The sequence below is a fragment of the Festucalex cinctus genome, chromosome 2, assembly GCF_051991245.1.
Source record: "Festucalex cinctus isolate MCC-2025b chromosome 2, RoL_Fcin_1.0, whole genome shotgun sequence".
Classification (NCBI taxonomy): Eukaryota; Metazoa; Chordata; class Actinopteri; order Syngnathiformes; family Syngnathidae; genus Festucalex; species Festucalex cinctus.
In genome coordinates, this window is record NC_135412.1 from 30850515 (window position 1) to 30864367 (window position 13853).

Genomic DNA, 13853 nt, shown 5'->3' on the forward strand with positions numbered 1-13853 from the left:
AGTATTGTACAGAATGTGCCGTCTTTCCCGAGCAAATTACTTTGAAGCAGTCCCAGATTGATTTTGTGGAGAAGTCCCTTGAGTGAAGCACAATTTCAATCTAGCTATTGCTAGGTTAACTTGCACCAAATAGGCCCTAATTCAACATGCAAACTAGCAACCAGCCAACTCCACACGCTCATTCACTCCCACATCATGCAACACGTCCTGCCTTTTCAAGCACAGTCAGAATGTGAAGATGCTGACCCAAAGTGGACACATAATACTTGCACCTCACATGCATATTTTCTATTGATGTTATGCACAACGTTTGTAGTGTGGTCGCTACTTAACGTATTTTTGTCTATCCAGTAGGGGTGTGAATTGCCTAGTACCTGACGATTCGATTCGTATCACGATTCACAGGTCACAAATCGATTCGATACCGATTAATCCCGATACGAATTTATAAGTCGATTGTTGCGATTTTTTTTCATTCAAATTTAGAAAATACTAATCAGTAAGCTTGTAGAGTGTAAGATTTATATGAAAATGTATTATTTATTTATCTGAAATTTCAGTCTTATAGAGGTTGTAATCTGTTTCATGTTTGAACAGCATTAAAATAAAATATTAAGGCTTAATGTTCCGTTCATATAACATTCTTCCATGCTCAAGGTGTGAATCCTAAAAAAAAAAAAAAAAAAAAAAAAAAAAAAAAAAAAAAATTCGATTCTGCCCTTATTGAATCGATTCGAGAATCGCGCGATGTAGTATCGCGATATATCGCCGAATCGATTTTTTTTTTTTTAACACCCCTACTATCCAGCATGAACAACTTAATTTTAACCTTGATGGAAAGAAAGGCACTCCAGCGCCCAACTATTTGTATTCAAACAATCAAGATGTAAATGTTCTCCATGTCCCATTTAACAATGTTATTGTAGTTTGCAGTGTAGTTTAAGTTGAACTTGAAGCATAGTACTGTGCTACTAAAAGTGTCTGTATCTCTATATTCAGTGTTAGTATTTTGCCACCCCTGGTGAGTAGCAGCAGAGTTGCATAAAAGAGAAAAAAAAAAGAAAAAACGTAAAGCCAAGTTTGAAGTTTTGGGCCACGTGCTAATGTTGCAGCCAGCCAGCCAGACTCGAGAAGCGTGCTGTGGCTCCAGGATGGACAGCACGCGTTTGGTTCCAATTAGAGCGTCTCGACGCTGACCTGCTGCCCTGTGTGCAGTAATGTGAAACCAAGCCTGTGGCGCGGCGCGGCGCGGCGCGGCGAGCGAGCGAGCGGAGCTGCACAGTGCGCACTTACATACACTTCCCTTTCCTTCACACTCGGGACCCGCAAGGCTCCGGCGCACGGCGGAGCGAGCGCAATGGCCGAGGAGTAGCCGCTCGATGCACCGTTTTCCGACGTCGTTCTCTCGGAGGTGCCACCGCACCGCCGCGGCGGCCATGGGGGGGAGCTGTCCGAGGAGGAGGAGGTGGGGGTGGGCGACTCTGCTGGCGGCCGCGCTGCTCAGCCTCCTGCTCGGAGGGATGCCCCGGAGCGCCGCGTTCCCCCCGTGGAGGACCGAGGTATGCTGGGGGAACACACTTGCGCTGCTCGGGTGTCACTTAATTGAGACTTTATTGTCCTCTTTGTTGGGTAGGCCTATTTATACATGCCGACTGCCTTTTACTTAGACAAGATTAAAACTAAAGTTGATAGAGTTGCACCCAAATTGTGTAGCTACTTTAGTTTGGGCATTTAAGACAATGAAGCATACAAGAAGAAGGTGTAGAATACATGTGTCCTAATATATAGGCTATAGTAGGACAGATAAAAATGCTCCAACAGCTACAGCATTGATATCCAATTGTTCATGTCTATTCTACTGTAGCATAGAGTATTATGACTATCATCTACTGTATGTTCTCACAAGTAAAACAATACAGTGCACTAGTAGAACCTATCTTACTAATATTTTCCCGATTATTAGTTCTTTATTATCTCCATCGCCCGCCTTTGGAAGTCTGCTTGCAGTTCCTTATTAATTCACTTTGCGTGCTTCAATCTATACCTGACAAGCAAAGCAGTTTCTTCTTTAGAGAAGTTTGGTTGTCTTGCAAGTTCCACTATGTAGAGACTCTTTGTACGAGATGAGTGTGCCACATTTAAACAGAGATGAGCACTTCCGTCTCTCCGTCGGCCCCGCCGTTGTCGGTTGCCCGCAATTTCGGCCAATGCTTCATGACGCGAAGCCTCGACAAAAAAATCCAAAACTTTTTTTTTTCTTTTAATGTGTGGGGTTGCACACAGCTGCGGAATTACCAACACCTGTTCTAAGCTGCCCCTGTGGCGCAGATTTAGACCATGCCTTGCACTAGACTTGCACTAGTTACAAAAATTGTGTTGGTATTGTTATAGAGGCATATAATAAGAAATCATGTACTCTATCCAATGTAATATGTCTCGTTATTTTAAGGGTAGTAATGAAAAAGAATCACATAATGAATAGCAATGGATACTAAAATTAAATAACAAAATAACATATACCATAAGGCAAAATTTTTAAGTACAGTACTGTAAGCACTGATGGGCAACCCACAGCCTGCAGTCCATATATGGCCAGCGGCAAGCATTTCATCTGGCCCAATTACATACTGTTCCCTCAGAGGAACACAATGTCAGAGGTGGCACAACTATCACATGCTGTGCTTGTAAGTAGAAGTACAGCTTCAACTGTACTCAAGTAAAAGTAAAACAATACAGACTCTGAAAGGCACTGAAATACAAAAGTAGAAATGCATTTTTATGTTTCACATTCCTCCATGTTGCTAAAGTTTCTTTTTTCCCCAGCCTTGTATAATTAAAATCTCACGGTTGACAGATACCCTCTCTATTGACGTCATCATCAAAGGCTGAAAAAAGTAACAAGCTCACTTTGACAAAGTAGAGAAAATACAGATTGTTTTCAAATACAGGAAGTAAAAGTAAAAAGTTCTCTGAAAAGTAAATACTCGAGTGAGGTACAAGCCCCTGATAAATGGACTCAATTACAGCAATAAAGTACTTGATTATTATTATTATTTTTCATTTTTACTTTATTTAAACAGGCAAGATGATTACCAAGTACATTGTTGCTTCATTACATCATATCACTGCAGAATATCAAATTTAGTTCCAGTTCACATTTGCCATTAACAAATATAATGTCCGTATTTAAAAAAAAAAAATAAATCCACCCAGTCACGTTTGGAGAGCTCTACAATTTCTCTCTCCAGTGTGGTTTGTCATCAGATGAACTCCTTCATAACGCCGACATGGCGAGTCACCTTCAGCCTTGGATCTCTGTATGTTGATTTATTGTTGTGTCATCTTACTGGGCATGGCCATCTCATCGTTGCCTCCCTCTGGCTGTGACAATCATGAGAAATGGATTTATTTCATTTCCTTTGTTACACGCTCTGATTATGTGTCCATCAAGGGTGCTCTTGCAGGGTTACATAACATCCTGAGATAAGTATCTGCGGCAGGAGGGCCAGCCAGACAAATGAGATTAGTAGCTAATGAGTATTTTCATTTCCTTCTAAATATTGAGGGGGGGAATGGTAATATCAGGGGAAGGCTTGAGGCAATTCAAGGGTTTAGGAGCTGATTGCTCCTAACGATTCTTGGTGAGTGTTTGTCTAAAATGTTTACTCTTCAAGTCTGCTGTGTTTAGTCTGGAGTGCCTCATAGTTTATGGTACATCTTTACTTGTTAGCACATGTAATTATAAAATGAGCAACAAACGTCAGAAATATCTGCACTGGCTTTACCACATGAAACATGGCGGGGAATTCATTCACATTTATTTATGAGCGTGTGATTCCCAAACGTCATCTAAAGAGCGCTTACACAGTATAATCTAAGAGTGAAAGTACAACATGGGTCTGTGCGCCCTGTGGGTTCACTGTTTTGGAAAGGAAGCGTTGCATCTATTTATCTTGATTGGGTGAGGCAGAAACAGGAAGCTGAGGGTTGGGACCAAAATGCAACAGTGAATAAAGGCCCTTTTCTAGTTTTCCTCAATGTCAAAAGGAAAGCTGACAAGTTCTTTTTGAAGGGTAACACTTATCGCAATGTAGACACCTACTAGATGTAGCGTTAATCACAACTGCGCAACATAAAGTTTACACTCTTGTGGGAAGACCTTCATGGGGTTCCTCTACTCCAAATTCATCTAAGCATGGGCCTTGCCCAAACTATTCCCACTTCACCACTACGTTTTGCTTGACCGTTTTGCGTTTAGACACCAAATGCTAATTGTTAGCTTGTGTATGGAATTTTGCATTGTTTGTTAGCATTAAGCTAAATTGAATTTATTAAGGAAAACCTGTGTGGCTGTTTTGAATACACATCTAATTCTTGTTTTGTTTAGTTTTAAAGTAAACATGTCTCTTTTTTGAGGAACTGTTCACTATTTAGCAAGTCACTTTTATCTCAAAGCGCCTCTCTATTTTAATTAATGTCTTGTCAAAATGAAAGAGCATTCCCTCTCATAGTTTGGAAAAGTCGATCCCATCTCTGTGAAGGTGTGTGAAATATTGCTGCCAAGACAAAGTAAAACCTGTGTGTGTGGAGTTACAGATTATTTATGAGAGTGCTGAACCATAAAAGGCACCCAGCGATAGCTTGTGAAAGCTTTACAAAAAGTCTCTAATCCAGGTGTTACTACCTGGAATTTGTACTCCAAAGCTCCACCGTACTTCATGTTTGGAAAGCACTTTCACTGCTGACCTCTTCATTTTCCGTGAGGTGGAATTCCAGTGCATGAAAACATAGTAAGTGTCTCACTTGCAAGGCAATGAAATAGTAGCGGCCCGGTGCTGTTGTTACCGTTATATGACAAATGGAATTTATGCTTGCATGCCTTCTGACGCTTGCATTCTGCCAAAAAACAGTCATCCATCTACCTCAATTTCCTCACGAGCTTCCTCAAACCTTCTTCAAGCCGCCGCCAAAGTCCTAAATTGTCTTTGAGGGGCCGTGTGAGGTGATTAATCAAAGGTTTTTCTTTGTCCAAGGAAGAAGCTTACACCACTGTGTTGCTCATCGGAATGCGCAAAGAGGCCCACTCGCAAGTGCTGCACCTCTCCAGGAACAAGCGCTACACCCTCACCCCGGAGAAGCTCAAATGGGACAAGTTCAAGCTCACATACAAGTATCCTTCCTTATCCAGATTTGCAACAAACGACAGTTGTACATGCAGTGGAACCTCTGAGCTCCAAATTTATGCATTTGTTTACTGGTTTGTCTTTCAAAAATGCTATTAAAAATAATTGAATTCTAATTCATCCGTTTGGTGGTCAGACTGTGGCCATCATGAAAGCTGAACAGTAAAACTGCAGGCAACATTATGAACTGAAGAAGCTCATCACAGGTTAAATAAATAAATAAATACAGTGGTGCCTTGAGATGTGAGTGTAATCCATACATGACTGTGCTCATACATCAAAACATTGCTATGCTTTGTTCTGGATGTGTGCATTTTATTTAATGAAACCCTTACTGTACCAGTCTACCACCTCCTAAAAAGTGTTCGCAATTTGTTTCCTAATAAGGAAAATAGCACTATAATATTGTACTGAATTAAAATTAATAGTAAGAACACAATTAAATAGAAAGTAAAGAATTAAACAGTTTTTGCATCATGATGACTATATTGCGGCTGCTACTGGTGTATGCAGCCAGGCCACTGGAGGGCAGTATAATATACACATATTACATATACAAGATGATTCCAATTTCTCAGTAATATTAGCTATTTGCAGAGGATAAAGAATATATGCCTCTGAGTATTATTGTCTGTCTGCATGTGTTGTTACCGCTTACATTCAAACAGTCATTGCTGCAAGAATAGAACAACACAAAATAGAAACTATTCGTTAATGGCGTTTAGCATTGTTTGTTAGCATTAAGCTAAGCAAAGTCACGGAAAGGCTATGTGGGTGTTTTCAATACACGTGTAATTCTTTGTTTTATGTTTAGTTTGACAGTAAACCTCAGCTGGGAGTAAACGACCTTTTTTCACTATTTATTTAAAAAAAAATATTTATTCACTATTTGCTAAACTGCTGGTTCTTGTGAAGTGAGTTGAGTGCACTAGTACCACTGTTTCAAATTATCGCTCTTATTCGAAGAAAAAAACAAAACAGCTGAACACTTCATATCTATTAAAAATAAATAAATAATTAAAACTTCTTAAAACAATCACTTGTATCAAGACACCACTGTAATGTAATATAAAGTCCCTGGGACGGGGGACAACAACTTTTAAATACATTTAAGTACATTTTGTGTTGTTGTTGAAAAGATTAAAATTTGTACTTGCCCTTTGATGACACAAGATTACTGTTTAGAAGACGAGTCTCTTCGTATAAGTGCAGCGGTGCACTTTCTGTTGCTCTCTTAGTAAGGTTGCACTGAGCAGCAAACAGAAATGTGTCAAGCGGGAAGTTCCATCTCCTGTCACATCACATTAGTTCCCTCTTTGCCACCACTCACACCCTTTTGTAGTGGCATCACAAAACAAAACACCAAAGTCAGCTGGGCTTGCTCCAGATAACAGTATAGATTTTATTTTTTATTTTTTTTCGTTAAATTCCAAGCAGTAAACTTCAGGGGCATGTCACTTCAAAATGAAGGGACTTCAAACTAAAGCTAACAGAAGTGATTAAATGTACATTCGTAGACTAGGGAATCTGATTTCTATTACTTTCCTGTGGTGTAATGCTACGTGTCTTCCATTTGATATCAGGTTGCTGTCGTACCCTACAAACCTGATCAATGCCACGGACACGCGACGAGGCATTGCCAAGGCTTTCACCATGTGGAGCGACGTCTCGCCCTTCAGCTTCCGAGAGGTGCCGGCGGACCAGGAAGCCGACATTAAGATCGGTGCGTAGGGGACCTCCAACAATCCCGCTACTACCGCAACGTTTTGTGGGGTCGCGCCTCCAGACTCCTTAAATCATAAAACCACAAGTCATATAGTCAAGGCGATCATTTTTTAAATGAAAAGCACAAAGGCTTAACAACTTCCATGCATGTCAGCCCATGTCGAGGCCTTCGAAGTCGAGCCTGATCGGTCTCATCATCCTTTTGGCTCTGTCATTGCTATGCACTTTGTCATCCCCCGCTGTGCTATAAACAGCTGAAATAATAGAGTGGAGCGACGGGAGCTTGTCCCTGCTCAACAGTGGTGGCAAGTAGCAAAGAACAAACACTGTGCTACTGTTACTTTCGCTGATTTTCAGGAATCTTTATTGGGTGGTGTTTTGTTGGCATAAAAGTTGAGCTAGCTCTAAATATGTGACTTTTTTTTTTTCTTCATCTCAATACGGGCACTATATGTAAGGCAATAAAAGAGACAAACCATTTTGTGTCCAGATACGGTGTTAAATTAAATAACTTATTAAAAGTGGAAGTCAACCATGAACATTTCTTGACAATAATGTGTTATATGTGATGCCAATAGTATAAACATGACAATCTGATTAATTACTTTTGTGGAATATAAGTTATGTAGCGAAATCCATCCGGGTTTTTTTTCCATCTAAGGGGGCGGCCATTTTGCCACTTGCTGTCAACTGAAGATGACATCACAGTTGCACAGGGCAACGACCAATCACAGCTCACCTGTTTTCTGAAAGTGAGTTGTGATTGGTTGTTACCTAAAGCCTGGTTCACACATAAAGAGAGTCGGGCTGTTTTTGTCCTGATATTGCCCCTTCCCCACCAAGGACGTCAAACGCCGACAATCTTTTGTCTTATACGATTATCTTATAGGATTATCTTTATACGTGAGATGTGTTAAGAGTGGATTTGTCCCGATAATTGGGTCAAAACCAGTCGGGGCCGACAATCTTAAAAAACGAACATGTTCAATATTTACGACAAAAATCTTAACGTCGGCGTGGACGCCGAGGTGCGCCTGCGCCACCAATTGTGACGTCAAACTGAATGTAGCCAATCAAGAGGCGTCCTAACTGAAAAAGAAGGAAGTGCGCGTATACAAAAACAACAAGCATTATTAGAAAGCATGTCCGACCAGAAGCACAACGTTTTGTTGTTTTTTTTAATGCTTTCATTAACTCCAAAACTCTTCCATGGAGGACCAGCTCATAGGAGAAGTAGTCCGCAAACCACCATCATTACTTCCAGTTCGTCGCGTTTGTTGTCTTCCATAGTGTGTCTCGTTTTTTCCCCTTCCTTCGTTCCTTCCTTCCCCGTTTTGATTTGATCACGTATAATCGCGCAAGAGGTCTTTCACGGAGGATTGGAATCTTGACCAGTGTTGAGATGATAATCTTTATGTTTGTGAGGGAGCTGTGATGAGATTATCTGCGCAATTTACACACAATACGACCAAAGCTGTTAAATGTCCGATTTTTTATCTTTATATGTGGCATCTGACAAAAATAAAAAATCTTTTAAGATGTGAAAAATCCTTACGTGTACCAGGCTTTCGACCTGAGCAGTTCTTCTGATGTTGATAAAAATTGTTGGATTTTTCTGCTTAACTCATATTCCACTAACACAATATTAACCAGAATAATGTATTAGACTAGTGAGGCTGCATAGAACATATTACTGTCAAGATTCCCCCCGCTTTTTAACTCCTTCACTGCCAGCCATTTTCACTAAAGCAACCCCCTTTGCTCCTGGCTGTTTTACTGGATTTTGACTGATTTTGCAAGGCCCTCAGAATATTGTGTTCTATTGCTATAAAAACATGGAACCTATCAAAAGAAAGATTAAAGTCTCTTCTTTCATCAGGAAAAAATCCCCCGTGTATTTCTATCTGTTTCCATTTTGCAGCAATTAGCATTAGAATATAGCTAAGTTTCATCATTATTCACAAATCTGCTTAGAATTGTGGGGAAACAGCTTGTTTTTAATCATGGCCCTGGTTGATTTCTTGTACTCTGCTGCCACCTGCTGGCCGTTTTTGTAATTACTACCATTTTTTTCACCCATTCTCTGCATTTGAGAGGCTGCATCAAAGCCATCTGTATGCTCTAGCATTAAAAAAAAAAAAAAAAATCTTTATAAATGTGTCTTTGGGACACATCCATTTTGCAGCAATTAGCATTAGAATATAGCTAAGTTTTATCATTATTCACAAATCTGCTTAGAATTGTGGGGAATCAGTTTGTTTTTCATCATGGCCCTGGTTGCTCTCTTATACTCTGCTGCCGCCTGCTGGCCGTTTTTGTAATTGCTACCATTTTTTCACCCATTCTCTGCATTTGAGAGGTTGCATCAAAGCCGTCTGTATGCTCTAGCATAAAAAAAAATAAAAAATCTGTATAAATATGTGTTTGGGACACATTTTTGGGACATATATTTAAAATAGAACATATTTATATGTTTTTGGGCGCAAATGAGTTAATAGATATTAGAAATTCATATTTGGGGTGTGCACACTTTTGCAACTACATTATATCCCTCCCGAAAATATTAGTAGGAGTTTTACAGGTCACAGTAATAGTGGAAAAAGTTTTTAAATGATTAATCTTAGCCTCGTTTTTTTTAAATCCTAAAAACCTGGCATTTGCATTAGGGGTGTGTAGACTTTTTATATCCACAGTATCTGTACTTTTACCAGTCTGCTGCTGGGCTCTGAGCTACGGTGCGCGTTTGTGTTTTTGGCAGGCTTCTACCCCGTCAACCACACAGACTGTCTGCAGTCCTACTTGCATCACTGTTTCGACGGCATCACGGGAGAATTGGCGCACGCCTTTTTCCCGCCGACGGGCGAGATCCACTTTGACGATCACGAATACTGGATTCTGGGGAACATGCGCTTCAGCTGGAAGAAAGGCACGGCGTCCTCACGGTGGTTTGCGGCGAATAACGCGTTCACCTACCGTGTGCTTTGTCGCGTGCAGGGGTTTGGCTCACAGACCTGGTCCACGTGGCGACGCATGAGATAGGCCACGTTCTGGGCCTCATGCACTCCAGGGACCCGAAAGCCATCATGCACCTGAACGCAACGCTCACCGGCCGCAAGCTCATCACGCAGGATGAGGTGTGGGGTTTGCATCGTCTCTACGGTACGATTATAATCCACCCTCCTTCGGTTCTATCCGTAAATTACACAACAATAGAAATTGTGTCACAATTATACTGATTGGAATGCTGCACCCAAATGTGGCTTACATTTCCCACAAAATGAGTCAAAGGACAAAAAAAAGGGGATTATCCAAGATTTTATCTTTTTTCATCCCACCATGTGGCTGTTTATTATGAGTCGAAGACGCATTTTGTCTTCTTTGGTAGTTTAGGGATCATACCACCGCAAATGAATACCTCACTTGGAGCTGACAAAGTACAAAACCGAAAACTATGGCGGACGACCACAATGGGCTAATCACTGATTTGTTTACGACTAAATGGCGAAGGCTGCATTGACACAATGTTCGGCAAAGACCGGCCCAAGTGTTTGCTTGTTTGTTTTTTAAGAACACAGTCTTATTAATTAATTTATTTTTAATAAAGGCTTATTCTCTAGCATAAAAGGCATAAATTACAAGAATAAAGTCGTATTGTAGAAATTCATTTGGTAAAATCTGAATATTCTTCCCTCATTCATCTGTGACTTTAACACCATAACATTACGACTTTATCTTGGATTTTTTTTTCTTCTCAGGATTCTCATAAGATTCCAACTTCTCATCCCGGCAAAAACCGTCTTTGGAAAAGATTTTTTTTTTTAATTCTTGGAAAAAATGTGACTTCAGTCTCATATGGCAACTTTTTATCTCTCACAAAACATGTGAATATGTTATTATATGTTGACAATTTATTTTCTTGAAAATAAGCAACTTTTTAGGTCCTGTGATATTCGGGGTAGTTCTCATTAACCCATTTGCTCCCCAAAACATATAAATACGTTCTATTTTAAATGTATTAAGTGTCCCAAAGATTTTGAATGAGCCTCTCAAATGCAGAGAATGGGTGAGAAAAAAAATGGTAGTCATTAAAAAACAGCCAGCAGTTGGCAGCAGAGTATAAGAGATCAACCAGGGCCATGCTGAAAACAAGCTGTTTCCCCACAATTCTAAGCAGATTTGTGAATAATGATGAAACTTAGCTATATTCTAATGCTAAATGCTGCAAAACGGAAACAGATAGAAATATATATTTTTTTCCTGATGAAATAAGAGACTTTAATCTTCCTTTTTGGTGGGTTCCATGTTTTGTATAGCAATAGAACACAATATATTCTGTGTGCCTTGCAATATCAGTCAAAATCCAGTAAAATAGCCAGGAGCGAAGGGGGTTGCTTCAGTGAAAATGGCTGGGAGTGAATGAGTTAAATGGTGTTAGAATTACGAAAGGGTCTTTTTTTTTTTTTGGGGGGGGGGGGGGCTCCTCTGGAAGCAGCAACTTTCAGACACTGGTTTCACCAGATTCTGTCAGGTGTTCAAGACATGGCACGATTGCCATATCAGGGGAATCACAAAATGACTTCCTCCATGCATGCATTTTCTGGCATGACATGATCCACTTGCCACGCGTTAAGATGATTGTGTTTGCTCATTGACCCACATCGTGTCTCCGGTCTCCACCAGGATGTTTGGACCGGTTCTTCATCTGTCCGGCGTGGGCTCGTAAAGGCTATTGTGAAAGCAAGCGCAAGCTGATGCAGAAGCACTGCCCCTCCAGCTGTGATTTCTGTTACGGTAAGATAGCAGCAGTCCAAGTGGAGGGGAAAGAAGAGTTTACTCTGTTGCGCGCTTTGAGGAGCCGCTGTGATCTGTTTGCCAATGCAGCAATGTGAGCCAACAGCTCCAAACCAATAAAACGGTGTCCTGAATTCACGGTCCACATCAATGACAGCAGATGAGCTTAAATGAGCTCGCTGTGTACATTTGCTACAAGGTCATGTCAGAGGGGCCCCTCTTGCACAACACAAAATGGCTCCTCCCGCTTTGTTGTTGCTTTCCGAGATTTCGGCCGGCAACAAGGGACAGAGCGAGGAGGCAGGAGGATACGATTCCTTGGCTCGCTCTAATCTGTTCCTCATTGTTGATTGGGAGACGTCGTACGGCTGTGGAAAATTCCTGAGCCCCTCCAAACCGCTGGAATTTCAGACTGTGGCTCCAGGGTTAGAGACACACCAGGTCAATTTGGATTTCTGCTTCATTAGAGAGAGCGGCTGTTCTCTGTGCGGACATTCAGTTGATAGCGAGGTTGGCCAAAGCTTGCACGGAATTTTCCAAAGCGAAATCAATGTTCATGGTGAGAAGTACAGGTGTGCATCTCTCCATTAAAATCAATTTGATACGTCTTTTGAAACATGGGAGGGTGATACAATTCAAGAAGGGATCATTTTAAAGAGGAACAATTTGATTCAATTCTTCGATTCAAATCAGTTGCCGTTACAACCCTAGTGATAAGGCTTGTGTAGCCATAAGGGAATCTGATTTACTACATTCGGTGCACCAACACACTTCAACGCAATCATTTGTAGCAGGCTAATATTAATCAGCATTGCTTTACAATGGAATTTAGGTTAGCTTTGACATTTTCCCTGGAGGCCAGGACGCCCATAGCATTTGGCTATATTACCTAATACTAATGGGCAAGAATGGCTCTCAGTAGCAATTAATTTTGTTACCTTTTGCATGTTCAATATTGATCTCAACACGACCAGATTTCCCTTTCCCAACTGTGGCTCCCACCCCGAAACCACCGAGGACCAAACAGAAGCTCGTGGTCGAGGGCAAAAAGCTGACGTTCCGCTGCGGGAAGAAAATAGCATCGAAGAAAGGCAAAATATTGTAAGTACGATCACCATTTGCTCACCTCGTGTCATCGCGTTTGCTGCTCTGTGCTTCTTTCACTGACTGCCATCTTACATACAACTTTCAGCTGGTACAAGGACGGAGAGCTTCTGGAGTTCTCACACCCAAATTACATCTCTTTGAAGGACGACCACATCACTATAGTGGCCAACGCCATCAACGAGGGCACGTACACCTGCATCGTGAAGAAGAAAGACAAAGTTCTCACCAACTACTCATGGAGAGTGCGTGTGCGATTCTGAAGGCCTCACCGGCTCTGAACTGAACACACAAACACTTTATTCACTTGGGCACATATTTCTTTCTTTTGTACTTTTCTGTGTTATGTACTGTTGACAAGTCATTGTGCAAATATGATTCCATGATGTGAGCAAAATAAAATATTCCATTACCTGAGGTATGTTTTGTGAACTAGAAACGTATAGTTGTAGATGCCGCGGGGCATCTGACACACTGACCTGCCACAACGTTATGACGACTTCTTGCACAATGAAACCAATATGCGAGCTCATTTATTGAGATGAGCAAAATATTACAGCGATAAAACTGAATGCACAATAAGTAGATTTATTTAATGAATACAGTGGTGCCTTCAGTTCAAGTTTACGGGCAAAGTAATCATATAAAAAAAAATAAAAAATTGAATTTCATGTGTACGTATTTAAAAACAAAACCCTCTGCCTTGAGAATATATCTCCATTAGCATAATGCTAACCTAAATGCTACTGACAGGTTAACAATTTGCATCAATAGTAGCATCTATGCTGTTTTTAAGAAGTATAAAATTAGACAGCTATTTTTCTGATTAAAAAACGTACAAATTTGCAGTATTTTGTGAGAAAGACCGAAACATATAGCCTTTGTAAAAGGCAGAATATTAAATATTAATAACAGTTCATGTATTGGATGTCATTACCTTTTGGCTGGTCAATGCAGTATAACATCTTGACAATAACAATTTAATTCAAATTATATGAACTGCAGTGGAGGTATTAAGTTAACAATGAGACCGACAGCCCATCCCCACCA

General features: G+C 40.7%; 1 protein-coding gene and 1 long non-coding RNA gene across 4 annotated transcripts; one reads left to right on the plus strand and one right to left on the minus strand.

Annotated features, from left to right (window-relative positions):
• The first annotated feature begins 1106 nt into the window (after positions 1-1106).
• Positions 1107-13220, plus strand: mmp23ba (matrix metallopeptidase 23ba). Of its 3 annotated transcripts, none has more exons than XM_077514510.1 (8): positions 1107-1559; positions 5034-5170; positions 6767-6906; positions 9667-9834; positions 9903-10067; positions 11589-11699; positions 12674-12800; positions 12892-13220. In XM_077514510.1, the coding sequence occupies exons 1-8, from the start codon at positions 1380-1382 to the stop codon at positions 13064-13066; spliced, it is 1203 nt and encodes a 400-aa protein (XP_077370636.1). In that variant the 5' UTR covers positions 1107-1379; the 3' UTR covers positions 13067-13220. The 3 variants fall into 3 exon arrangements, with proteins under 3 accessions (XP_077370636.1, XP_077370637.1, XP_077370638.1); XM_077514511.1 differs by lacking the exon at positions 1107-1559 and adding an exon at positions 3430-3641; XM_077514512.1 differs by lacking the exon at positions 1107-1559 and adding an exon at positions 3430-3641 and having other exon boundaries at positions 5038-5170.
• Positions 6055-12988, minus strand: LOC144014531 (uncharacterized). Its single transcript, XR_013282488.1, has 2 exons — positions 12638-12988; positions 6055-6973 (listed from the first exon to the last, which is right to left on the minus strand). It is a non-coding gene; the product is annotated as an uncharacterized LOC144014531 (long non-coding RNA).
• Positions 13221-13853: the final 633 nt, after the last annotated feature.

Coding starts and splice junctions, on each gene's coding strand:
- mmp23ba (XM_077514510.1), top strand. CDS start 1,380: ATGCACCGTTTTCCGACGTCGTTCTCTCGGAGGTGCCACCGCACCGCC. Junction 10,068..11,588: donor GGGTTTGCATCGTCTCTACG/GTACGATTATAA, acceptor GGTCTCCACCAG/GATGTTTGGACCGGTTCTTC. Junction 12,801..12,891: donor TCGAAGAAAGGCAAAATATT/GTAAGTACGATC, acceptor TACAACTTTCAG/CTGGTACAAGGACGGAGAGC.